Source organism: Calonectris borealis, chromosome 6 (assembly GCF_964195595.1).
Source record: "Calonectris borealis chromosome 6, bCalBor7.hap1.2, whole genome shotgun sequence".
NCBI lineage: Eukaryota > Metazoa > Chordata > Aves > Procellariiformes > Procellariidae > Calonectris > Calonectris borealis.
In genome coordinates, this window is record NC_134317.1 from 12883589 (window position 1) to 12911504 (window position 27916).

The 27916-nt window shown below is 42.3% G+C and overlaps 1 protein-coding gene across 2 annotated transcripts in view; it reads right to left on the reverse strand.

Annotated features, from left to right (window-relative positions):
- PDIA5 (protein disulfide isomerase family A member 5) overlaps window positions 1-27916 on the reverse strand; it is a 106023-nt gene that overhangs the window by 49409 nt on the left and 28698 nt on the right. For both annotated transcript variants that reach the window (XM_075152866.1, XM_075152867.1), the window contains exons 4-11: window positions 25956-26039; window positions 25139-25184; window positions 18846-18938; window positions 17508-17568; window positions 13598-13665; window positions 8896-8987; window positions 8720-8791; window positions 4029-4165 (exon numbers count right to left, since the gene is read on the reverse strand). In XM_075152866.1, coding sequence (XP_075008967.1) covers window positions 4029-4165; window positions 8720-8791; window positions 8896-8987; window positions 13598-13665; window positions 17508-17568; window positions 18846-18938; window positions 25139-25184; window positions 25956-26039 — 653 coding nt within the window. The remainder of the gene's footprint in view (window positions 1-4028; window positions 4166-8719; window positions 8792-8895; window positions 8988-13597; window positions 13666-17507; window positions 17569-18845; window positions 18939-25138; window positions 25185-25955; window positions 26040-27916) is intronic.

Consider the following 27916-nt stretch of genomic DNA (forward strand, 5'->3'; position numbering starts at 1 on the left):
TATTTGTTCTTTTGTATAGTGTAAGAGACCTCAGTTCATAACTGAAGTTTCTGGGTACAATAGCAACACACAGGAAAAACACTTTAGATGTCTGCAAGACTCCAGTCTAGATATATCCAGGTTAACACTACGCTCGCAATCAGCAATTACAAAATTTCAGCAAAATGCTTGAATAAGGAGCACAATGCTGCACATCCTTCACAGACGGCTGGTGAGGGAGAATGCCTTCAGACTCCTGGCTAGTTGGGTCGCTGTTTACCTATGCTAAATATTCAGATTTATTAAACATCCTCTTAAGGGCTCTACAAAGGAGTTTCAGAAGGTTAAAAATCCTGCTTTGTGTCCCTAGTGACCTGCAAAACGAAAGCAGGATGCACTCATCCTGCCCACCCACACTCACTCACATTTCTCAGGGCCAGCAGTAACGAGTCCAAGCAGCACATCTTCTGTTTAATGGTTGTGCTAAATTATTGCAGAAAAGGTATAAGGTCTCTGATAGCAAGAGGTGCAAGTTGCATGCTGCAGACCTTCCTGATGTGTTTAAATCACACGTAGCTGCTCTAGTTGAACCTAGTTATGCTAGGCTGCACTTAACGCAAAATGCTGTGATGCCTTTAATTGGGCTAGTAAGTGCAACTGATTGTAAATAACTACGGTGTGGTCCTCAGGGATGATCATTAGTAGCCACAGTCATGGAGACCCAACCGGCCACATTCACCACAGTGCCTAATTCTGCAGTTCACAGGTATTTACCAGGGATGTGTTTGGTTCAGCTGTATCTTCAGCACTTGGGGAGGGGGGGGATAAAAAGCTTCCAATTCCGCACACATCTTTTAATACTACACTCTATTAATGCATTGGCCATCTGACTATATGCAATTAAAGCATCACTGAAATAATTCTCCATCTGGTAAAAGAACTTCTCATGAACACAAGATTGATAGTATGCTAGAAAACCTCCAAGTCACGTGTATGCTGCATGGTGACGCAGGGTTTTAAGTACTTGCTAATTCCAGGCCAGTGTTGAAATCCCCTTGCTTATTCTTAGTTACACAGAAGTATACCCTGAGCTCTGGGCCTATTTTGTACATCTGTTTCAACAATTTTTTTTATTAATACATAATTTTTAGAAAAAACTTTCTCATCCTAAGCTACCAAGGTTAAAACAAGTAAGAAGTCCTCTGGTTTTACCACTTCTTTTACTGGAGTAATTTATCTCCTAATATTCATAAGGTGACTCCATTAGCACATTTAAGAAGTGCTAGGAGAAGATCTTTTAATCATGGAGATAACTGTTTATGATAGTTGTCTGTCATTAATTAGTTTGCAAGCCTTACACTCTCTGCTGAGGATGCCCAGAGAGGATTCTTACAAACACAGATCTTTTACACAAGTGTCGTGGTTTAACCTGGCAGCAGCCAAATACCACGCAGCCGCTCGCTCACCCCCCCTGCCGGGTGGGATGGGGGAGAGAATCAGAAGGGTAAAAGTGAGAAAAACTCGTGGGTTGAGATAAAGACAGTTTAATAGGGAAAGCAAAAGCCACGCACACAAGCAAAGCAAAGCAAGGAATTCATTCACCACTTCCCATCGGCAGGCAGGTGTTCAGCCATCGCCAGGAAAGCAGGGCTCCATCACGCGTAACGGTTACTTGGGAAGACACACGCCATCGCTCCGAACATCCCCCCTCCTTCTTCTTCACCCAGCCTTATATGCTGAGCATGACGTCATATGGTATGGAATAGCCTATTGGCCAGCTGGGCCAGCCGCCCTGGCCACACTCCCTCCCAGCCCCCTGCACATCTGGCAGGGCATGGGAAGATGAAAAGTCCTTGACTAGCGTAAACAATACCTAGCAACAACCAAAACATCAGCGTGTCATCAACATTATTCTCACACTACATCCAAAACACAGCACTATGCCAGTTAATAGGAAGAAAATCAACTCCATCCCAGCCAAAACCAGGACAACAAGTACAAGCTGGATTCTGCACATAGGCATACCACTACCTGAATGTAAATAAAATGCCCCAAATATTCAAGTTGCATTTAAAATGGAGTTGTTCTGGCAAAGAACATTCTTTATCCCAATTCTGAGCAGCTGGAACATGTTATCAGGAGATTGCAACAGGCCGATTCAGGCATTTGATTTACTTTTAAAACAGCATTTACCAAAGTACTGCTGTACCTTAGCACAGAATGCCCCTTAGTACAAAACACACCTAGCTGGCAGTGCCCCTCCTCTCCACATAGGTCCCACAATATTGTTATCCCTAAAATTGTATTATTTGTGTTTTAGAAAATATTAAAAAAAAAACCTGAACAGAGCCCTGTTCAGACTTATAACTAACTTGAATTTACTATAGAGTTTGGTTGTAGTTGTGTGTATTCATCTATTTTTAATCTAACTCCCCAAAGGAATAAGGTTTGCAGGGCCAATCACCAATTTCTTCCTTCTCTTCCTCCTCCCAAATAGGTGACTGGACTCCTTTGTCCATTTACAAACTCAAAAAAGGGCAAAGTTTTCAAATATGACTAAATCTCTGTAAAAATACAAAAATTTGGGGCTAGAGAGAGAGGACACTTATCCCTAACCGTTATGCACAGAGGGGGAAAGGAGGGAAGTTCAGCAGTTACATTTCTGTTTGGCAGCCATTGTTTAGCCAAACCAGCAAGCGTACAGCTCCGAGGAGCAGCAGCCCGTGCTGCCGCTTGCATGCCAGGGTGCACGGAAAGCTGGGGGAAGGAAGGATTTGGGTAACGAAGGATAACTCCTGAGCAAACCAGGCTTCATCAGTTCTGCTACTTGTGTTTTGGTTTTCAGACCAGGCGTTAATCTCCGGTCCCACCTTCATTAGTACAAATAATCCAGTGAACACAGCGACAAAACAGCAGCCAGTCACCTGCTTCAGTGGATCAAATCCCTAGACATTTCATCGGGCAAAGGAAATTCATTATGGTATGTTTTTCAAATGAGTCTTATGAGCAGACCTTCAAAAAAGGCATTTTGGAGCTAACTCCTGCTGGCTTAAAGGGAAGCAGGATTTCAGCCTCCGTGCCAAGACCCTCCGTTGTTCAGCTGTGAGCACACAGCCTGCCTCCAGAGCCCTAACCTTCAAATCTACGCCCATGAAAATGAACATCTCACCCAAGTGCAACTGCCAGCACAGCAGCAAGAGGAGACAGAAGCTGTGTATCACCCAACATAGCAGATTTGAGCCTGACTCTTCCATCGCAGACACAAAGGATTGGTAGAACGAGCTACGTAGCTGAAACAACTTACATCCTAAGTGAACAAAGTGGCTAACGCACTCTTCCACCCAACAGCACGCAGGAGGATGACATGGCTGGAACAGCATTCTGAAGGCAATACCTCTGGGCAACCCACTGCATTTTATTGCTCAAGCTAAAATGACAAGTCATGAAAAAAATCATCCCAATGCATTCTCAGTCAAACAGTAAGTAGCATCACTGCCAGCTCTGCATTAGTTTTCAAAAGTCCTGGGGACTTTCTGAACTTAGATCAAGTTTTAGCGTACTTCAGCACAATACCTAATGACCATCACCCCTTATGTTGCCAGAGAACAAACTGTGGCAGAGGAATGAAAATGCTCAAAAAATGACACATCAGCAACCATGAACAAGGACTTAGTAGCTCACGGTTCTCAAGTCGAGTTGCTCAATCAACCAGAGCTCTGCTTTGAAAGCAAACAACACAGAAGATGAGCTGAAAATGGGAAATCATGCTGTAAAATGGTAAGTCTCCAGACTATTTAAGCATCATTACACTCTTCAGTTATGTTTTGATTCAGCCTACAAAGCGTCTCTTTTAGTAGCACATCTCCGTCCTAAACCTGAAGTCAGCAACTTCACAAACATTTCATGCCTTGTGTATTTAACAATCATCACAAACAAGAAAAGCCTGGACTTTGAGTTCATGGCTCTGTGAAACCTCCACAGAAAATCATCATTGGTTTTGTTAACAAGCATTTGGCTCAAGGTACAGAATAGGAAAAAACCAAACTCACATGGTGCATGGAACATCACTAGCACAGATGAATGATCTTTTATAAACTTGTCGAAGTCCTCATCAGTCAGGTGATAAACTACATTTTCTTCATCTGCCCAGGGAGTCTCCGGAGCCTGTGGCTGAGGTGCCTGTGGGCTAAAGACAAACAGACACAGCTGAAAAGCAGCTCTCTGGTGCTAAGCAGTCATTTTGGCAAGTCAGACTGCAGGGAACCACTTTGTGCAGATGTCCATATATGTATGACACACTAACCCTACTGAACAGCTACCACCCAGAGCTCATAAGCACTGAAACTCAGATAAAACTGGAGGAGGAATAAAAAACCCCACAAGAAGCTCATGAGGACAGATCAGCAATGGAAGGGGATGGAGTGAGGAGATAAGCAGACTGCTTGGTTATTACATTATAGAAATCAGATGCATTTTCTGATACTCTTTTACCCTCCTCAGCAGGATGCTCCCTTTCTCACAGCATTCACACATTGTAGTTCACAGGAGCCACTGTAAATGAAAGAAAAAAGTAGCGAGCAGAAACAACCCATCTAACCAGTCACCTTGAATACTGACAGCATGACTAGGGCTGACAGAAAGAAGGAGGTGCAGTGTTGGGACCATGAGCTAGCTACACAGACCATTTCCCCAGGAATACACAGTTTTACCCTGAACAACCCCGTGACTCGGGGAAGCATCATTATGTCCTCCCTCGGCAGTGGGCTTGTAGGCCTAATTCAGCAAAGCTACTGAACTGCATGCTTAACCTAAAAGATAAGTGACATGTTCTACCGACTTTACTATGATTGCACATGAGTTTAACCATCTTTGATGGATCAGAGCCAGAGAGACTGCTCAAAGACACGGTGGCAAATCTGAAAACTGAATCCAAGCTCCTCTGGACCAGTTCAGTGCTCATCATCCTGCTACACAATTGTTCTTGGCTTTTATTAATGTACATTAAAAAGAGAATTTGGCAGATGTGAGCTAAACTATGCTAATTGACATTTTATTTATTAAAGCAGTGTTCACATAAAGGACACCCAAACATACGAACATTTGGAGCCAGACTTTGAAGCTATTTTATCCTTGCCAGTTGTAGTAATGAACTCCAAATACCCCCCAAAACTCCTCAAATTCTTTGGAAAAATACAGGTCTGGATGTGACCCTACCTCTGGTGAAAGCAGATTTACTATTTTTGATTAAAATGTATTATTGTGTTAGCTGCCTGGAACAAGGAATGGCAAACGGATGATAACTCATTTATCCTGCCTTGCTCATTTCTAGGCTGAAAGCCTAGTTTGATTAAAAAAAAGCAGTAGAGATACACAGATTCAGATAGCAAATTCTGTTGATGTAAGCAATGGGTATGATCCAAGAACATTAAGCAATCCATGCAAAACTGTGATGCACACCTCTGCTGCTGCTTATGTGATAAATGAACCAAGAAAGAAACATCAAAGCAAAGATCGGAGCTGCAATCAGCCAAGCAGCCGAGAGAGAAAAAGAGGCAGGTCCCCGTCCACAAGAGTTTCTCTCTAAAAGCTTAGCGGTTAATCAGTTTGCTTGTTGCCAAGCCTGTAAGAGAGCAATAATCTGCAGGTATCCTGGCAGGGTGAAGGCTTTCCAGAAAACACCATGACACTTAATGAATTTGGAAGGGGCGTTGGGTTGAGTAGGCAGAGCATGATGAACATGGACGCAGTGGCTACAGAGCACTGGGAGAATGCTGTGTTTAGCAGGGCCTGGCATGACCTATTTCAGTAAGGAATTAGTAAAGCAGGGCGCAGGATGTTTATTCAAATGGCCCAATTTAAAATGCTGTGCATGCTAATAAGGCTACACAGGAGTTGGTAAGAAGCACCTCAAGGCCTGGAGGAAGCAACAAGCAAAATCTAAAATGTCATTTAAAACTGAGACAAGGCACATCCAATGCCTGAAGACCAAAAATAGGATGACAGAAGTCTGGAAAAGTTATCAAGAGCTAATTCAATTAAGAACAGAGAACAAGTTCTTGATTTAACTGAGTAGCTGTTAAAGGAAGGGCCCAAGAGGAGTCCGTAAAAACAGCAAGACAAACTAAGCAGCTATTGAAAGCAGCAAGAAGCCGTCTGGCTTGCCTACCATCCAGGCTGATACAGCTGCGTATCAGATTAAAAAAAAAAAAAAGAAAAAAAAAAGAGAGAAAAAGAATTGTGGTTTGTACGAGATAGAGATAGCATCTCTCGTGTTAATAATGCTATGTGTTGCAGTAAGGGTGTACGATGGTTTCTCTCTATCACCTCATGAAAACATCTGAAACTCTGTAAGATAGTAGCCAGTGCCTATTAGGAAGATAAGAGAGGTTAAGTATCCGTAAGACTGATGTATTAGCACACTTCAGCATAAGAAAGAAGCACCTTCAATACGTAACCTTCAATAAGTAGTAAAAGAAAAGGTGTTGGAGCCCTCCAAACTAGCAGCTCTTGTTCCACGAGGAAAGAACATTGAAAACATCCTTTCAATAATTTAAATAATTCTAACCTTCATTAAGTTATATCATATCCTCCCAAAAAAATTGGCATAGATCAACCACTTTCAGCACTTTACCAGTAACATTTAGAGGGAAAAAACAGAGAAGGTGGAAAGGGAAAACAGTTGCTTTTCTGCAGTGTGTATCTAGTGTCCACAAAAAATAGGTCATTTCATATGGCTCAACGTCTGCTGGATTCTCTTTCGAGAATGACAGCACATGCACGCACAGTATAAAAACGCATTGGCTTTGCTTGCCATGGGCTGCCATGTACACTCTGGTGCTGCCGTGCCCCTGCTCCGCAGGGCAACGTCTCGCATCAGAGCAACTTCCTGACGCAATTTTAATATTATACTATTCTGAAATATAGCCTATACACCCTGCAGCTATCTAATTACACTCTTTGGCTTTCCTAAAGCCCTTGCCGTACCGTTATTGACTACTTGTACTGCAGATTCCTCAGAGTAATATAATATTATGCATCTAGCAGATCTACCCTGTATACGGTTTTAATTGCAACATCAATTACTGGCAAAATTCAAGTATGCATAATTTCTCAATGTGGTTTCCTTAACAGTTATACTTATTATACAAAACAGGGGCAAGAAGGCTACGGCTCAGATCATCTTTTGGGAAACTAATAAGCATGCACTAACACTAAATGAGGACAAACAGCTGTCTTTAGATCTGGACTGCTGCAATATCAGCCAAAGCCCACAGTGGCTTGTTAGCAGAGATTATCATTGGAAAGAGCTTGCAGCTGTTCTGCTTTGCCTTCAGTAGCTGTGTTCACTTGCTGCCACAGCACTGCTATAAAGGCACTGCATGTTACAGGGATTATCTGGATATTACGTGCGCAGACAGGGGAAAACCACCCACCCCATACATCTGATGTTTCCCATGTGGTAGCCAAGAGATAACCACATCCTTGCAAAACTGAAAAGCATAATAAAGTGCAGGTGATGAAGTCATATCCTTGCTCCGAGGGCTGATCATCTCCTCAGCATTGCTGGAGTTGCCATCTTGATCATTCATATCTGAAGGCTTAATGGACTAAATGAGGCTTAAAGACTACGGCTAAATTCCTCCTCTTTGATCCACCGGGCAGTACTCGCCCGCAGCGTTTGTACCTCCTGATGCTAACAGGAACGCTGCTATCACTTCATTCGTGGGTTCTCAGTCCTGAAGGACCTAGCCTACCACTGCTGAAGACCCTGGGCTGCCTGCAACCATATGCACGTCCCCAGCGTAGCCCCACTGGTACAGTAAAACACATTTATTCTGAGCCAATTTTGCTAAGCCATATTATCAAAATAGCTTGCAACTGTTTGTTCCTTCCCATGCGTTTGCTTCCTTTTATTAGCTTCATTTCAAGATTACTCCCGTGGCTGTAGCAAACAAGTGAGGGTTACAAAGAAGACATAATGCCCGAGAGCTGGGGCTAACTGCTAACGGCATTTCTCCATCACCAGACAATCTCAGCTCTCTCCAGCTGCTCTATGAGCTTCACGACGATGTGCTGATTTGCACCAGCTGAAGAGCAACTAGACACACACACACACACACACACTTTTTCCATCTGTCTGTCTCTCTCTCTCAGCTACTAGTCCCATAGGCTCATTCAGTCCCCAAAATATTTATGACTGCAAATAGCTTTTTTCAGGTGGAACAAGATGCTTTCAACACCACTTCATATCATGACAGGAAACACAGACTTTGTAAAAATGACTAGCAATCCAGGGCACCTTGATCTCCTGTTTGTCTGTGCAAGACACTCTAAAGGCTCCAGCTAAAGGCTGAAAAACCAATGAAAACTGCGCACTCGGTATATACATTTTTAATAAAACAAAAGTCAGACCTTTTGCAAGGTATTAAGTTCAGGCACCCAAGATCACTGGAAATTTAAGTGGGCATTTTTAATGAAGCTGAGATCTGTGTATCTGCGTTTATTTTGGTCCACAAACGGTCTCCTATTACAGATTAAATGCCATTGTAAAATGCAAGGCATGCATGCTAAAAATCAAACATTAGACAATCTGTACTAGTTCAGCCAATCTCAGCAGGGTAGTTTTGTTTGCTCTTCTGAGCAGAGGGAATGAGGGAGAGATGGCTATTCCTAAACCATTACATTCTGTAAATAATGAAGAGTACATAAAAGGTGGAGTGCATGAAGTTCAATGCCTTACTTTTTCAGCCACTCTGCTATATCTGCTGCGGTAGCACCATAGTTCTCAAAGTGGAACAGGAACTTTCCTTTCCTGTAAAAGCAACAAAACAGGGTTTAGTCCTTGCCCTGGAAGATAAGAATATGCAATTATAGTTGAGTATATGATTTCTGAAGTAGTAGCAAAACATAACTGACTCAAAATAGCAGATTGTAGGATATCCCCGGACATTGTATTCTTCCTTTATCCTTTCAAATTCAGCAGAGTAAACATTCATCCCCGCAAGAACCTGAAAAAACAGAGCATAATTGTATTGATTCTTAGAATACAGCACAAACATTACAACTTTTTAAAAAGAGTTAAGTAAAACCAACTAAGCTCTGGGCAGATTCTGATCTCATTCACATTGCTGTAAAGGCAAGGGGATCTCTGTAAAAGGCAGTGAAGTTTTTCTGATTTTGTGCAAGGGGGAACAGAGGAACATTTGAGTCTAGTCCACAGAAAGCACACACCAATCAGCTTGTCAACCTCTTCCTTGCGCTGGAAGTGTATCCGTTTCTTTTTATTCACCCACTAACAGAAATACCGAAAGAGAATCTTCTGAATCGCACTACTTGTGCTCTCTTTGCATATGTGGATTTTAAGCTACAAGCCTAACTAGACTTTTTTTTTTTTCTTCCGCAAGTACATGGCTTAGTTTGCATCCAAACATTAGCTAGGACACAAGAAGTTCCACCCTCATCTCTCTGGTTTCAATGAATTTACAATCTCAGCTAATGTCCAGAAGCTCTAACCGAGCAAGCACTGGCTTTATCCCAGTTCAAAAATGCACTTACTGAATGGCAAGGGCAAATCAGCATTACGTTGATGTGAAAGTAAAATGTGCCCTATTTCCATGAGCCCAGGAAATACCACATGGCATTTATACGCTTTAAATATGTTAAATTACCTGACTGGTAGGGTATAATGAGTTAAGAATTAACCTTGTTCTACAGATATCAAAAGAGGGGCACAGAAGCACAATAACTTTTCAGACTAGCAAGTGAAACAAAAAGCCTCTCCCCTTCCCTTTCCTTACCTCCAGCCCAACCCATCCTCCACCTCCAGAGCCCTTTACCCTGAGCTTCAGGCTCAGAGCTCCTACGACTTATCCTGTGCCCTGTCCAATTGTCTTCCAAAAATTTCTGACCTGAAAATTTGAAGATGGGATTGATTCTGAGTTTCTGTGGGCGTGGGATTCACATGGAGGTCATTCTGCTGTCAAACCTTCAACCAGTGAGTTGCTGAGATACCACTTCATGATTAACTTAGTTTAATGGCATTGACGGCTTAAATCATGTTAGCAGCATGGTCTTAATCCAAACCCCTCCTTCTTCTCCCTCCAAAACCAGGATTTTCTCCTTCCAGCTGAAATACCACATCCGAATTTAATACCAGGTTCCTGACTGCAGCAAACTGCACAAACCAACCAAATGTGCTCAGAGCCAGCATGAAATAAATCTTAAAGCAGAAAACCCTCATTTGAAGGTCAACCTTTTCTAAGAATGTGCTGGAAAGTCATAAAAAGATAGTCTGTTTTCTCTTCCCTATCCTGAGAAAGGATAAAGGAAAGCTAACTGAGAAGAGTACAGAAACAGGATTTATACTGGCTGGCCAAGTCTCTTACTTTGAATTTTCCTTGTAGTTCCAACAACCAGATTGACTTAATTCATATGAGATTATCTAGACCTAATTCTACCCTTCCCTTATCCTCTATGTCACCACTTGAGGGTGGGTAAATGCGATAGGATCAAGATACAGTGGTTGCTTTATAAAGCGAGAACTAGGTTCGTTAACTAATTCCCTCACAAACACCAGTCTACCAGATTTCACATTTGCTGTGACCTTTCAGAGGACTTCCTAGGTTTTAAATTGGTGTTCCCGGCCATTTCAGATATTCTGCTACAATTTTACTGTGCCCACCCAGCCTGCGGTGATTGATACAAGTCAATAACTTGGATTCATTCTGGTGTTCATACATCATATGAAGCATAATTAGCAATAAGCCTATTACAATGGGATTCGTTTTTAATGACAAAAGTAACAGCTTTAGCTGGCCTACAATCACAGAATTATGTAATATCAGGCTGTCAGGGACCATCAAAATACACCTACTACCCAAAGCCAGGATCCTCACTCTATAGCTGCTCCTGCCAGATGTTCAGCTAATTTGCTTTTAGCAAACGACTGAATGACCCTGACTTGAATTTAAATCCATTATTTCTTGTAATAGGCACAGCAGACATGAAGACCAGTTTATTCTTTTCACCTCTGCAGTGACATTTGACATATTTCAACACTTATCTGCTCTCCACCAAGCTACCTATAACCAACTCTGAACCTTTCCTAGCTGGCCACGTCTTCTGGGCTTCTGACCATTCCTGTTCCAGTGTGACCCCTCCTTTGCTTCACAGTTTTCTTGATGGGATTGCTCCAAAACTGCTACCTCACACCACTACTTGAAGCTTTCCTAGAGCCAAGTTTAATGAACAGATTAAACAAAGGCTTCCTTTATTTGATATCTGAAATAAGTGTAGGAACTTTATGCTTCTGAAGTCTCATGTTTTTACAAAAAAAAAAAAAAAAGACTAGCACCAAAGGAGGAAAGCACTTACGCATACGCTCAAGCCCATCTTTATGAGTAAAGCACTCTGGCACACTCATGATGTCCGTGGGCCTTAAGGAGATGCTCAAGTGCTCTGCTGACCACCAGTTCCTTTCTGCCCTGGGGCCATAGCGCATCGGTGACAGTCACTCGCCAGAGCCCACCCTACCCACAAACCACGGGAATCTCTCGTGCCAAGGATAAAATAAGCTATCCTCTTCCGATTCGGAGCCCCTTTTTTCCTTCTGCGCTGGGTGTAATGGAATTGCAAGATCTAAACTGAATGTAACACTGAAGGTGCCACCCTGCCTTCCTCTCAGTAGCAGTACTGGGACAAGAAACAACCAGTCCCAAGAGAATATAGCAACCAACGACAGGTACAGTTCACCTTTTCATTTTTACGACCTATTAAATAGGCAATACTGTACTTCATTTTCCTGCTATATAATAGCAATAATCGCTTTTGAGCCTGGCACATCCTGACAGCTAATGACAGGTCAGAGTAAAAGGCCAAACCTTCAGCTCATCCAAACCAATCATAAACTTTCCAGCGAAGTCTGATCTGGAGGTCAACATCGCTCTAAGGTACCCCATGGATAATTTATGATGGGTATAGCACAGTTAACTTTAGAAACGGCAAACTGTGTACACATCCCACTCAGGAAGCTAATTAGGTCAAATTTAGATGAACAGACTGATTTTTGTGAAAGACATGTGGCATAACTGGACTTTCTTCTGAACTGATCCTGCACTAAAAACACTCCAGTGCAAAAAGCACCCCTGACCTGAGCTGCATCAAGCACAAGCATTGCCAGTCTCAGAGCTGTGCCACAGCCCTGTCGCTCAGCTGTGCAGGATTAGCCCGGATCTACAGAAAACATTTCCAAGTGAGGAAGGAAATAATAAAACTAGAATAGATTTGAGTTTAAATTCTCCGGTCTGAATTTAATAAAATGAGCTGCACATGGACAAGGAAGGGGCAATTGCAGGAGAACACAGCGCCCTGCAGCATGCCTTCTCTATGGCACTACCTCTGCAGGTGATTCTTTACATTCCTAATTTCTGCCCACCCCACGCCTCGCAATGTACCTGGCGTGCAAGACAGGAATGCCTTCCCAAAGACCACGGCACACACTCCACCGAAGGGAGATGGCATTAGAGTGCTGCCTGGCTAGATGAAAACACTCTTGAAAATATCTTCAAGGGTTGTACCGTGTCCTAAATAAATCTGAGTAACTCCCACTCATTTCAGCCCTAAGCAAACAAGGATTTAGAGAAAACACTTCTGAAAAACAACTAGTTGGGAGAACGTGGGGGAATCTGACAGTACTCGGTGCTTATGAGCAGCAATGGCCAGAGCTGCCTTAGCGATGAACCACAGTGCTTCATCTTTTCTTCATCACATGCTGCCTCTCCCGAGGAAACCTGTAAACTCAACAGTGCATGATCCAACAGGTAGGATCAGACCAAATCCAGTGAAAGCCATGAAACGACAATCCTGTTTCTTTGTCACTCATGTATTCTTGGTATCATATAAATTATACATTAAGCACTTATAAAACCTTGACTAGAGAAGTGCCTTTGACTTGCTTAGAGAGATCAATACACCTTATTAGTACAAACAGGTAACTAAATTATTGTGACTGCTGTTGATGGATTTTATTACAATCAAAACTTATTTCCATTTCAATCCAGTATGAATGCTAACTTTGTTGACAGAGCTATAGGAAAATTGTAAGATTTTATTAATGCTTATGCTTAGTAGATCAGTAGCTAACATAGGGAAATCCTCCTCCCATGACACTGTGATTCTCCACTAAAAAAGTGGATTAATTATTACTATAAGGGCATCCATCCCTGACCTCGCTATGAAACATCAGGCCAATAAGCTGATCAAACTCGCTATGGCAAACATTTCTTTATCTTTACCAACATGAGTTCAACAGGACTACAAACTCACAAATTAGAAGCTAAACATAAAACTACATAGTATCAGAGCCCATTTTTCCATGGCAAGAACTACACTGGATCCAAAGGGCAGGTGAGTTAACACCTCATTCTCCAAAGTTTTAAAAAGAATAGAAACCAAGAGAGAGGATCCTGAAGGGATCTGGAACAGAGTCATTCATTTGTTTTCTTTTGACTTGCTTAAAAATTCCCCACTTCGGTAAGTATTTCTGGTTTTAAATACTCAAAAAAAATAAAGTGTTAAAAGGATTTTTAAAATTTTATATAAATCTTATCTTCTCACTTACATATTTACCCTTCAGTTCTGTGGCTGCCTGCTGGTAAGATGGCATCATTCTCTTACAAACACCACACCCTGATAAAAAAGAAATTGTGTAAGTCATATGCCAACAACTCTATTCAGACTGTTCTACAGGATCCATGTTCCAAAGCATACGAAACTACATTTTTTTATATACAAAAAATTTTGGTTTAAAATTCCTTATCTCTTTCACTAAATAATTATTAGATTATTAGTTTCTAAGGATGTTACTTCTTGTTACATGTAGCTACTTTTGCATGTTTTTCATGCTATTTATTTCCATACTTATTTCTCATCCCAAAGAGTAACACCATCTTATATTCCTTAGGTTCTGAGCTGAACCCAGTGAGGAACTTCAGATGAAACTCACATTTCAAAAGTCCATGGAAGATGTCATGCTTGTGAACTAAACCAAAAAGCTTTATAGGTTTCTGGTCTTTAAGGGAAGGGGGGAGGTATTTCAGGTTCATCCCAGCTTAAGTCTTTGAAATTCATTTGAGACACATTTCCTAAACACATTAAACAGACATCAGAAGTTAAACAGTGCTCTGTTAATTGAGAAGACATAACTCAGAAGAAGCAACAGCCCTTGTAAGATACAGTATCTTTACGAGCTGAGGAAAAGACAAATGGCAACGGAGGAAGACTACCAATGTATAGCTGGAGCGTGCCAAGAGCTGTTCGATGACACTCTGGAGTCCTAAGCAGATTAGCACTGTATCACCTTGTAAGCAGCAGGTTTCACCCCGCCAAGTAAAATAGGTGCATGCACATGGGAAGGGGCGGGAGGGCGGACAGCATGGAAGAAAGGAAGCTGCGGCCAACCACTTCAGACAATTATTGTAGAAACTCTTGGGTCCACCATGGGACAGTAGTCAACATTTTTATTCTGGTGAAAAGACAAGAGTTTTGAAAATATCTTCCAGAAAGGGGGAACAGATTTTGCAGCCACTGGTTTAGGATCACATCAGCATGCCTGGGAGGAACATCCTTTAATCAGAGGAAAGAGAGCTCTTGTTTCTGAGGTTTTTCCACCTTTGATCTCTCTGCTCAAATTGCCAGTGAGGTTGTTAAATTAGTGCTGGTCAAAATGATGATTTCTTGGTGGGCACAGACCACTCATTTGAGGCCCACTGAGGTCTTGCAGCTTCATCCAAACCACTGGACAGACATCAAAAGACACAAGTTGTTAACACCGTCTTCTGGATCCTCTGTTTCTTCTCTCTTCAGCTGCCTTAGGCCCCAAACTCCCCCAGCTATTGATCGATCTCTCTCTCTTTCCCTCTTCAACCTCTTACCACTCCCTTCTGGAGCACAGGCACGTACCAGCCTCCTCCACCCAGACATCACCCCTATAGTCCTTCCGTTCCCAGCGCTGCTGCTGCCTCAAACTCGCTGCTCCCAAACCCACTTCAGTACCACCTCTCCTGCCCACGCATTTCTGGGTTATATATAAAAATATAAATTTGTAAATATAAATTGCTCAGGATGCTGTCAATTTATGCAGGCATAAAAGGGTAACCTCGAAAAACTCATTTTCTTCTGTTCTTTTTTCTTGTATTTTGACTCAAAAGGGGGGGTTTAATTAAACACATATTAGTTTTTCCACTAGTTAACACCTCCATTTTTAAAGCCCTGTTTTCAATGACATTATACACAGCTCCTTTTTGTTGCCAAATCCAGACTGTCTCCTGCAGGAGTCATCTTTGACAGAGTTAACTACAAATAAATCTAAATGCCTGTAAGTATACCTAATTTTTCATATTTAGTGCTGTCTGACTTTGTAATACAAGTCCGAAAGTACAGTGAATGGTCTCCAAATGACAGGTAATATCTTCTAAGGAAAGCATGCCTTTGCTCTGAGTCATTTTACCCAGTCCAAGCATTCCTGAAATATTAAAGAAACTACATTTAAGTTTGTAGTCGCTTTCATCTCCCTCTGCACTGGTACATAATGAAAAAGCCCATTTCCTATGAATCTACCACAATGAATCTAAAGCCCCTGCTTCCAACAAAGCAGAGAAATAATGCAGCTGTCTTCCCCGTAGCTTCCCAGACAAAGCCTCTGATGTCCTCCCGTGCCAAAGACCTCCCTGACTCACCCCTTGCAAGTAAAGAAAAGCAGAATTTCCTTTAGTGACCAGCCTTGATTTGCTGCTCCCAGTTATGAAAGGTAACACCTGTATGTAACCAGTAACTTCAGCTGCCCAAAGCCAGTATTTTAATGGAACTGCTGTATGTATTCTGTCTCCAGTAACAGAAGTAAGAAAAGAAAGATTGGACAAGAACCAAGTCAGAAGGTCTCGTGTGTTAAATAAAAGATGAGGGAGTTAAGAATCACGAAATCAGAGGGGAGGAAAAAAAAAAAACTTACAAGTAGGCTTCCTTCACAGCAGTTTAGAAAGCAGCAAAAGTATTACAGCACTGTGAAGGCTAGCAGGTGTTTTGCCACTTCAAAAGAAGAGAAGCTGGAAGGAGGAAGGTTTCTGGGGGAACAGTTCAAAGAGAACGAAGGGTTAGATAAGGCACATTTCAGGAAGAGACTCAGTTGTGGAAAACAATTATTCATGATACAGGTAAACTGTGAAAGCACTCTGCAGCTGAACTCTCCCCGAAGGGGCAATTTACAGGCAGAGCAGGTGTACCGCCTCCCGCTGATGCTAAGGCAGCAGCAGCGCCTGGGAGCGACCACGCACCATGCCAGGCCATGCAGGACCATCCTGCTGCGGAATCTGAAAGCACGGAGCTGCAACTGATTTAATTAAAGGAAAAAACATTCTCTTAGTGATGTAGCAAACTAAGTCTTGGGCAATTCTGGCCATCTTGGCAGTACTCGGATGAGACTAAAAAGGTAGAATGCTGTTCCAGGCAGTAATTACAAGAGAAAATACACTGAGAAACACCAGATAATGCTGCCATGGGACACAGTTTTAAAGAGAATCAGCCAGCAAATTACTAGTGGTGCCTAACATCAATTTCCCCATCAGGGCAGTGCTGGGAGGCTTTTCAAGCTTAGATCACACATTCATTCCTTTCTCATGGTTCCCCTGCTTTCCAGCTGAGCAACAACTCCAGTGCAACACTATCTTGTTTTGAAGAGCTGGAAAGCCTCTCACATACCAGTCACCAGGAAACACAAAAAAGCAGTTGTAAATCTGCAAAGGAACACGCAGCCAATGCAATGACAAGATAGCAGCAATACAAGGTCAAGGTTACAAAAGAAATGCAATGACTGCAATGTGCTCTTCTCTTTCCTTCCTGCCCCGGTCCATGAAATCCCACTTGTATTCAAGTTACTCCTGCCAATGTGGGTAGGAACACCCAGGGTGCCTCCTGGATGGAGTAGGAAAGATATTCCTGCTCCTGACCACTGCACTGTTCCCTCTGCCTGCAGTTAGGAAGAAGAAATATGTTGTTTTTTTTTCAACTCCATGGTCTCCTCCAGACATCTTTTGCTTGTGTTGAACCAGCTTGCCTTATGCTATGGCCCAAACTGCAAAAGTAAAAAGTGTGTGCAATACCCTTTCGCACTTAGAGCCAGAGGGCTAGGCACTCTCAGACAGCTGTATTAACACTTATGCACTCAGCATACAGTGTTTCTGTTTTGTACAACACAACTCTAGAAAGGACAATGGGTAAAGAAATTGCAGAAAGCAGCTGCTTAAAAGAACAACGAGCAAGAGTCATCATCACAAGAGAAAGAGGCAAGACTAGGATACAAGTGATGGACAACTAGGGGAAAACTGAGGACAAACAGGCAGAACAACACAAGGAGTTGAATGATAAAGATAGGACAAGATGGTATCAGTGAAGCACAGGTGAGGCTTCTACTCAGACCTGGACATCTCTCAGTGGAGAAGGGAGAAAGAGTTGACAGGACGTGCTGAGTTACTTACATGGGGCATAGAACATCATCAGAAGGGGTTTGTCTTCCTTCTTCAGAAGCCTTCTCAATTCCTAGTGAATGAACCAAAGAAAATAAAAACACACCTATACGCAAGCACACCTCTTATTATTTGTGTTACAACTTTTAAAAGTTAGTTATTCATAGAATATAAGCTCATTTATCTAAGGGAAGAGGGGTCATCCTTCCTAACAGACAAGACTTGAGTTTCTTCTCCTTGCTCAATTTAAACTTGAAAGAAGATAGCAAAATTTATTATAGATTCGAATATCTGCTAAATATCCTAGACCAGTATCTTCACTGTTGAGATGTGGAAGTTGCATGGCTTGATTTATTCTCACTGCAGAATCTCTAACTGAAAACTTTTTCTTCCCTGACCCATCCAAAAAGCCATACTCCAATTCAAAAAGTCAGACTCAGTAATAAACAAACCAGGTTCGGTTTCCACACTATGAAACCTTGTCAGAGCTATGAGAAGCCATGAGAATAGATTTTTCAGTACCAGCATAACAGAGAAACCAGATGAAGTTTTCAAATTGAATGCAACCCTTGGAAGGCTTGTAATAGAGTACAGAGGGTGAAAATTAAAAATTAATCTTCCTACAAAAACTGAATGTCAAAATAACAGTTTCTAATATTAAAAATGAAAGCTAGAAAATTGAAAAGGCTCTTTATGAAATAGCAGCTAGAGTCCAATCAATTAAAGTTGAAAAAATCTATAGACTAAAAACTAATACAAAAGACCAAACTGATTATATCAGAGAGAAAATAACAGATAGCTTTGTAGTGGCACTGGCTTTTTAAGGTAGTTTCATCGTATTTGCTGCTTTCCCACTTAACACTGAGAGGACAGTTACTGCACAAGGTTAAACCACTCAAGATCTGGATCCTGTTCCTTCCTGCTCTAGACTTCCTGAGACGACCTCAGGCACATAAGGGAACCCAAGGTTTAACAACAACCTGCATTTGTAAGAGCAGCATTTTACCTCTTATTTGCATCCTGCAGTGACTGCATCTTACAAGCTGCTACACCTTCCCGAGACAAACAGGTCTCTACCACCACACCATCCACTATGCTTTGACACTTGCCGTGTAGCTGGCAGACCGATATCATGACCACATGTAGGGGAGAGGAAGGCGGGAAGCAGGAGACTTATAGTTATCACAATCCACAAACTTTGTCAAGTTACTTAAAACAGTTTGGATGCTTTAAACTTCTCTCCCAAAGAAAGGAAATAATGGTGCTTCATTAAGAGTTAACACAAACATACACACTCCCTTCATCCCATATATTTATAAAACATACAGAACATCTATCCAGCTAATGTACCTTTTCACTGTCAACATGCACAACATCTTTGGCTTCGGGATCCTCCTCCCACAGTGGAGCACCTTCTGGATCCTTAAGAAAGGCCACCATAGACTGTAATAAACAGAAAAAAGCTTTTAAAGCAAAATGAATGGAAACCATGAGACATCCAATCTCAAATCCATGCTGTCATGCAAACCCCATCCAATTAGTGCCTTTGGTTTTCTGCTCATATACTCATCTGCTCTAATGCAGATAAACACAAATCTATTGCAGAACCAAGTAATACATGGGTGTGTACCTTCCTCATAACTGATATCCCAACTTACCAGTTCCCATTTCCACTATAAAACTGGGGAAAACAGTGTGGAAGTAGACCAGCATACAGACAGTACCTCCAAGGATCCTTCAGAGAGCTCTTTCGATGGTACTAGATCTGCAATACTTCCACAGCTACTCCCTAGCTTAGTAGGAAAGATTTCTCTTGATGTAGAGGTCAGGTTCCCATGCCCTTCATCATATCTGAGTAACCTTTGAATCCAATAGGACTAGTTGGAGGGCACACTGATACTCACTGTGAGCAAAAGCAATGAACTCCACACTTAAAGATCAAACTGCTTATTTGGTCTAAGGAAGAATAATCCACCAATAGTGCCCTCTATGACCCATCTACCTAGAAACTGCACTCAATGGATTTTTAAGTAGAAGAGTAAGAAGCAAACGTGACAAGAGAACTGGGAAATACGAGACCCTATGATTCTGCAGCTCCCATATTCAACAAGCTGAGTACACATGCATGCATACTTTATAACTGCTTTATCCAACTGACAGGCAACCAACAATCCATTTCAGCAGACCACAGATATTCCCTTTATCATAAGGAAATACTCTCTGCTGGTTCTGAATTCAGCCTGAGCCTGAGGGAAACTCCAGCCCTCTGAAGTCAATGAGACACTCTCCATGGATTCCAGCAGAGTCGCACTGTCCCCCATTTCCAGTTGTACATGGAAGCGCAGGCTTGATCACTGTTATCCTTGGATGTCTGTGCTCTAGGAAACATAATACTTGGTTTTCTGTGTTCATTCACCACTCAGATTGACCCTGTTTCTTTCTCTGTGGCATTGCTTATAGGTATGTGTTCACTCCCAGACAGGATCTCTGCCACACCAGTAACGTAGTGAGGTCCCTGAGGAGCTTCCTTCATTGTAAGAGTTGGTGGATGATGCCACAACAGCACTAAGTGAACTTACTTGGAGTTGAAGCAAAGAAAAGCTTCATTAAAGCCTTTTTCAGCCCATGGGATATTTTGCCAAACCAGCTCACAACTGAAGAGCAGAGCTGAGTATATACTAACATATACCACGAGCATCCACCTAAAAGCTCAGGTTTGTACTCCACCATCTCACAAGCAGGTTAGCAGTACGCCTGGTGACACGTGCCGCTGAAACAGTCTCAGAGATACTTTTGCCACCTCTCTGCCTTTGGTAGGGCTGCTCTGGTACAACATCCCAACAGCTTATCAACAGTGGAGTTCAGCTCATTTTCCTGCATCTCAGTTGGTACTGCACAGCTTGGGAGCATTCAGAGCTTATGGCAGGATCCATTTATTGCATTTATGTTTCTGTCTATTTGCAGAGCTAATATTGAAGAGATTTGTCTTATCACAAGAGGCAGCATATATTAGTCACTAGACAGCAAGCAAAGCACTTAAGGTACCTAGTAAGAAGACCTAAGGGGTGAGGTAGTAGTGCGGGGACCATAAACACTTCAAGAAGAAGAAATTTGTTTTAATATGGCATTAGCAAAGAAAGGAGCTAGCTAGGGAAAAAAAAAATAAATCAAGTAATTTATAATGCAGTTATAGTTGTAAAAACCTCTAAAACTAAAGGCATTAACATCCCATAGGATGCCCTAAGACGACTTAATAACATATGGGGAAAGGAAAGAAGAGGACAAAACAGGGGAGATGTTCTACATTTAGGAAAGCTACATGAAGTTCTGCTTGCTCTCAGTCTGCACAGACCTCAACTATACACTGGAGGGGAGGAGAGAGGGGTCAACATTTTAAACAGCTAATGAGTGCGATTGACTTTGCTAGTTTCAAGAATTCCTGTGTGCCAAGCTCAGCCATGTAGAAACATACGTGGTTAGAGGACGGGGGAATTAAAGACATTTAATTCATCCAGCCTCTCCCTTTCAGCCAAGAAAGAAAAAAATTAGATGTGTAATGTCTTCTGGCAGGAGCAGGCAGTACGTTGCCTTGCACTCATTACTCCATGCGGTGAAGAGAACTTCCTATGTGCCTTTAAATAGGAAAGAACCCCCCCAAAAAAACCACAGCGCTTTCTAACCACAGAAAAGCAGTGGTCCCCAGGCTGCCGGGTTAGAGACCAGAGTAAGGTCCAGGCCACAGCAACCCCCACGTTGAAGAATCAGCTACGCTCTTGTCCTGCCATGATGTGGTCAGGACCCGCTTTGACCCCGTGGCACCAACAGAGCCACGCTGGGCTATAACCTGTTGCTCGAACCCCTGTGACAGCTTTGAACCTTAAACACTGATTCAGGTGATTCTGATACAAGACATGGCTTCATCCAGCCTATGCTGCTAAAAGCAAGCAAGTTTTAACAGCACAATAGCTGGCTATCATATATGGACCTAGGTTTTAACCTGAAAAAAAAAAATATATATATATACACACACACACAGAAACACATCCCTCCTTTGAAGTATAATGCAGTAGGGATGCTAATAAAAAGACTTCCCTTGATTTCACACACATACTCATAGAACAGCAAACCTGAAACTGATTCAGAGCTCAGAGCAGAACGAATTTTTTGGGTTAGTCTACTCCCTTTGCTAGTACTGAGCAGATTTGTACTTTAGTAAGTTTTCTTCATCTTAGAAGGAGAGTAAAACTCTCCCTGTACTTTATCCTCCAGAAAAGGCTTCATCATGTAATAAACACAGCCTGGATACTGGCCTTATGGCACTATCAAGGATTAGGACATGGTGTGGCTAAAGCAACATATGAACAGACATACCAGTTAAGACCAAAGACCTAAGCTTAGGTCTCCAACAGCAGCTGACTACAGATACTTGGGAAAAAACTATACTAGTACCATTCTTATATAGCATGCACTGGTATATGCTCTCTATTTCTGGCAAAAGGTAGTTTTTATGGACTCTGCACCAGCTGTTGTATTTGGACCTTTGTGCTTGCTAACTATCAATGGATCTATCTTTTATGACTATCTAAAACTGTTTTTAAAGACTCCTAAATCCTTGGCTTTCACAACATGTAGCTACGAGTTCCACAACTTTTTTTTTAAACATTGCAGTTATATGTTTCAAATCAGCCATCCCAAAATGCCACTGTTTGCACCCAAGTTCGAAGAAAAAAAATAGGTAATCAGTCCCTTTTTCAAGGTACTCACAGTTATACGAATATCTATCATGATCTCCTCCAGTTGTCCTTTTTTCTAAGCCCAAGAATCTTCACATAAATATTCAAGCCATCTGTGCCTCTGATCATCCTCACTGCCCTGCTGCAGTAATTCTACTCCTTTCACTTGATGGGGCAACCAGAATCACATACAAGACACAAGATGTAGGAACCTAATGGACTCGGATGGTGGAATAACATTTCCTCTTCCATTTTCTGTTCCTTTCGTAATCATTTGACTTTTGAATACTGTTATGCACAAGGCTAATATTTTCAAGCCAACCGTTGTCCTGACTAGTAATTCAAAACCCATTACAATAGCCTGCATTACCCTAGCATAGTTGGAGCTGTGTCCTCTCCCTTCCTCTATTGTTCATTACCCCGCAAGTTCCCACTTTCATATTGACAAGCCACTTGGTATTGTGAGAACGTAAACCCTTTTGCAAAGAGTTGGAAATGTTTTTTTAAAACTATTCCTAATAATTTTGCATCACTGAACTTTATTATCTTGCAGTCCACCTCCCTTTACCAGATACCCTCAAACAGCTCAGATCCTAACACAGGTCTCAGCAGCAGGAAGTTCTGACTGCTAACTAACTTGCCCCCACTGTGAACACTGAGCTATTCTTTATTCCCCATTTTTCTAACAGTAAATCCACAAGGGCATCTCCGCTAATTACATAAGGATTTGGTTACTTAAAGAAATGAAAAGCTTTTCTTTAAAATCCGAGTACACTATCAGCTGGATCAGCCACATCTATGAAATTGCTGATTACTTCAGAAGAATCCTTTTACAGTTCTTCAGAGCTGTGTCCATCATTCTCCAAAATGTCATACATATATTAGTATGTATACTGGATGCCTGGAAAGAAGATCCAAGTTTTATTGCAACAAGCTTGCTGAATGATGTGAAACAAATCCTTTAATCTCCCTGTTCTTCAGTATGCCCACCTGTCTGTAAAACGGGTATGATACCCTACGTAATTGTGTTGCTCTGTGGCTCGCTGTTTGCAATGTACTGGGAGATTCCTGACAAACACAGCTGGGAGAGAGAAAGAAAGGTCACTGCCTCAACAGAAGAAAACGGGGAGAAGAAGTGGTATAGAGGAAGAAATACAGAAAATATTCAGGCAGCTGTGAGTAGCAGAATAAGTAAACACTCAGCTGACTTCTTTGACCCCTGCACAGCTCTGATGCACTGTTCAACCTATAAATCATCAGCAGCTCGTTCCACAGGGGCAGTTAAACTAAGAAAGACTAGAGCTCCTAGAGGGAGGGAGCTTCAAAACCCCTCTTCCGTCCACACTGGAATTGCACATCCCTGTCCACGGGATGCTGCTTCCTTCTCCCCAGCAGGCAGGGCAAGAGGGAAGGGGGAAATGCTCATCACAAAACAGCAACTGAAGGAATAAATGGTATGGTTCCTGTTGTGCTATGATTGCCTCTCAGCCCAACACTCTCTGGGGCTCTGCAGGTGCTTTCCAGTTGATCCGATTGTAAGGAAGAGTCACAGCACTAATTCCTGGTTGCAGCACTTTATAGAGGGCAGGAAAGACATTTCATGCAGTGTTCAAACCACCAAAATTTAGCCAACTAAGAAGTCCCCCTCGCCTCACCACCGACCAAGAAGAAAAACAAAATTCACCAGATGCATTTCCTCACTAAGTGCAGAAGGAGCCTCAGGCACTTGCTGACTAGGCTGGGTATCTAACATTGCCCTTCCTAGTGCCAGGCAAGATTTCTGCTGCAGGAGATGGGAAGATACACAGTCCTGCTCTCCCCACCTCAGGCAAATCCTGCACGACGACCCCAGGTGCAGGCTGAATGGATGATTCCAGCCAGGACATGCTTCCAAGACAATCCCCCCATCAGCTACCCCACAACAACTCTGGCTGTAAAAGGAAGGTCCAGAGCGAGTGCGCTTAGAAACGGCCACTCAGACAGACTCAGGTTCATGTAGCATCTCTCACAGGCTTTCCTCCATCCCAGGCCAAACCCCTGATCAAGCCAGAACGGGGAAACGAATGTAATGATGTCAGGCTGGGGTGGTGTCATCAAGCCTCCACAAGACCAATGATGGTGCAGAGCCCAGGTTTGCTGGAGGAGGAAGAGAAATGGGAACTAGGCATCAGAGCCGGACAGAAGTCATTTCTGGAAGCCAAGTCATCGCAGGGCTGCAGCCTCATGTGAGGATACTCACAGCGCTTCACCAGGGCTTCGCAAAGGAAGGCTGCACACTTTCGGCCTGCTTACTGTGCTTTTAGTCCACCATTTCCACAATCATCAAGATCTACATTCACTTCACATTTCATGCCTTCCTCCTTCCATCGCCCTCACAGAACATTGGTTTCTGTTGCTTTGTGTCAAGGTTTGCAGGAGAAAGAAGGTAGGTCGTTTCATCCTTGCTGCGCTCAGGGCACATCCATGGAACTGTGGTTCCATAATCCAATAAAAGATAAGGCCACCCAGTTCTCTTTAAAGTTTATAAACACACAACCTAAAAACCTCAGAGAACTCCTTATCAAAATGCCGTATCAGTTAACACTTTTAGTTATACTGCCATTAATAGCACCTTGTGATCAAAACAAGAAAATCCCCACTGTTACCAGCCTGCAAGTTAACTCACAATTTACATTACAGTTCAACACGGGTTCAATCTTTTCAATAATACACAATTTTCCTGGATCTGTGATTGGCAGACACATACACACACAAAAACCTTAGGTCATTCTGACACCTGTTTATGAAGATTAACCCCCCTCCCTTTCATGCCTTCAGCATGAAAAAGTACCAACACCTGTTTTTAATCCACAAATGTCTCCCCCATATCTAACAAAACCAAAGGAATAATAATCAAATATTTAAATTTACCTTCAATGTGACCGCTCTGTTATATTCAGTATGAAATGCACCGTCCCTGTTGAACAAGGAGTGGGGAATAGTGTTAACTTATAGTAACGTTGCTGGAAATCATACAGCTGCTCTCCCTCACTTCTCACTAACCAGAATAACATTATCCTGCTGAAGCCACAGAACTAAGTAGAATTTACAGTACAATAATTTAAGGGGGAAAAAAAGAGTAAGGAAAAAGGGAAGGTGCAAAACAGAATGTAAAGCAAACAGGTTTCTAGGAAATAATTTCCTCCCTGACATTTTAACAAGAATATTTACTAAGGCATCTTTGGAGATGGAGATGCAGCTGCTCGGTGTCTCCTAGATTTAACAGTACTCCCACTCCTATTATTTCCAGGAAGAAAATCTCTTGCTGTCTCACAACACTTGCCTTTCTCCACTTACTTTACGAAGTACTATCTCAAGTCAGAGAAGCAAGCACAGAGAGGTGAAGCAACCTGCCCAAGGCACATGCCAGCAGGCATGAGACAGAGGAAGTAAGAGAGCTCAAATCTCAGGCATCAGCCCTGTGCGTTGGGTAATTTTAGTCCATTGGGCATCTCTCCTAGGCCTCGCTCATGCTTTTAGTGTACTGTCTTCAACAGCACAATAAATTTATCTCAACTTCTGTCACAACACATGCTTGCAAACTGAAGAAACAGCAATCAATTTCACATGTCACAGGATAAAAAATAAGAAGTTTTCATGCTGCAGCAGTATGGAGCTGCAAGGAGAACAAATGGTCCTAACAGGGGCATCAACAATTAGGAACTACAAATCCCAGCCCAACACTCACTTATAATGGAGTAATTCCACTCCTTTCTCCTTTGAATTAGGATCTACTTTCATCTTCTTGCATAATTTTCGGCTTTCAGTATCACTGCAAAAAACACATATCGGAAGAAAAATGGTTACAAGAAAGGAAATCAAATGCATTCAGTTCTGAAAACTCATTGCTGTGCTTCCTCATCAGCAATCAGTTGCAACTAACAGTAACTTGGAAGCTGTTCAGCTAAGTTTGTGGGACAAGCATTGTGGAAAGCTGCATTAACCTATTTAATTTCTCCATTTGCTTGGTCAGGACACAGTGAACTGTGTTAAAACCACATTCCAAAGCCAGGACCTAACCAGTGGAAAAGGACATGTCCGAGTACCTCAGTAGACCTTCTTTCCGTCCATAGGATTAGCATAAAATTTAGGAAGTCAAGTTTTCAGGAAGACTGTGCTACTGTTAGGGCGATGGTCAAAGAGCACTGTTTGTGAAAAGATTCAAAGAGGAAGAGCAAGTCAGCTTTTATACGTGGCAAAAGATAACTCAAAACCAAAAAGAAACATCTTCATGGTATCTCCAAGCCCAAATCACAAGTGGCTAGCCTTAAAAAGGTCCTACAGAAAACAAAAAACAATTCAAATTTTGGAGCCCCAAGCCCAGCAACCCCATTCACTCCAGGTATGAGGGATGTGTCCTGGAGCCACCTGGCAACGGGAGGTAAGGACCACCTGCCACAGCTCCTGAAGAAGGAGGCATGGAATAGCAGACAACCTGCTGGAGGGGGTTTTCAAACTGAACGAATCACTTCCAGCACCAGATCAGGCTGATTTGAAGAGAGAAGGGTCATGAGAGAAAACTGCATATACATTTTCTGAGGTGGGCAGGTAAAGGGTCTTCGTGGCCTAACTGATGTCCTAAACGATGTAGAAATGAAGCTATAAGAAGAATACTTCAAGCTGAAGTGAATATGAAGTCAATCAAAGACCTGGAGAAATGAGTGAAACAGCACAACTACAAAGAAAAGAGGATGATTCACATTGAAAAGACTATTCTTTGCATTGACAAACAGCAAGATTAAAAAGCTTGGAAACTTGTTCCCAACAGAGGACAACTTGTACCTTTTACACAGATAAATCAATTAAGAAAATGAAAACACTGAAAACCCATCAAGTTTAAACTGATTAGAGACACATTAGAGACACTGAGATGCAAGGGCTGCAAGAGCCCCACCAAATTAAGTGCCACTGCCAGCACTGGTGCTAATTCTCCCCATGTTCTCCAGCTGCCTTTCTGCAAATGTGAGGAACAACAAACAGTAAGTTCGCAGTGCACTGCAGATGGGAGTGCACCTTTGTGGAAACTTCCCAAATGCTTATTGTAGATGGAAATGAGGAGGGGGGTGCTATGGACACAGGCATCAAAATCAGAATATTATGCTGAAGATGGAAATGAGCATTTTAAGGAACTAACAAAGCATGCAACTACCTCACCAGGAAGGAGCACCTGTAATCCCAATTCTACAGAAGCATGTTTATCTGAAGAGTCTTACTGAATTCATGTTAGTTCTGCTAGTCATAGCCAAAGCTAGTCATTGTAACCCATAAACGCTTTCTTTGCTTCTCCAGGAGGCTGGAGACCTGAGCCTGAGAAGACAGTTATTTTCCTGTTGTCTGCTGCATCTTTGTATTCCCCAGACAGCAGTGGAAGGTGGAGCCAGAACGTGTCATCTGTTGATTCATTAAAATGAACACCCCTCCTTTTAACAAAACTAGATTACAAAACAAATAACCTGGATTTGGAGTTTTGCCTAAAAGCTGGTTTGCCACGTGGAGTTTTTACAGAAAGTCTGCAGCAACATCAAACCTAGGGGCCAGAAACATCCTATCTTCTCTCACCTGCAGTCCTCCAACAGTCCCAAGGGCTAAACCTAAGCAACTCAAAGGTCAGGGAATCTCAGGAGGAGGCACCAGTTTCAGATCATCCTC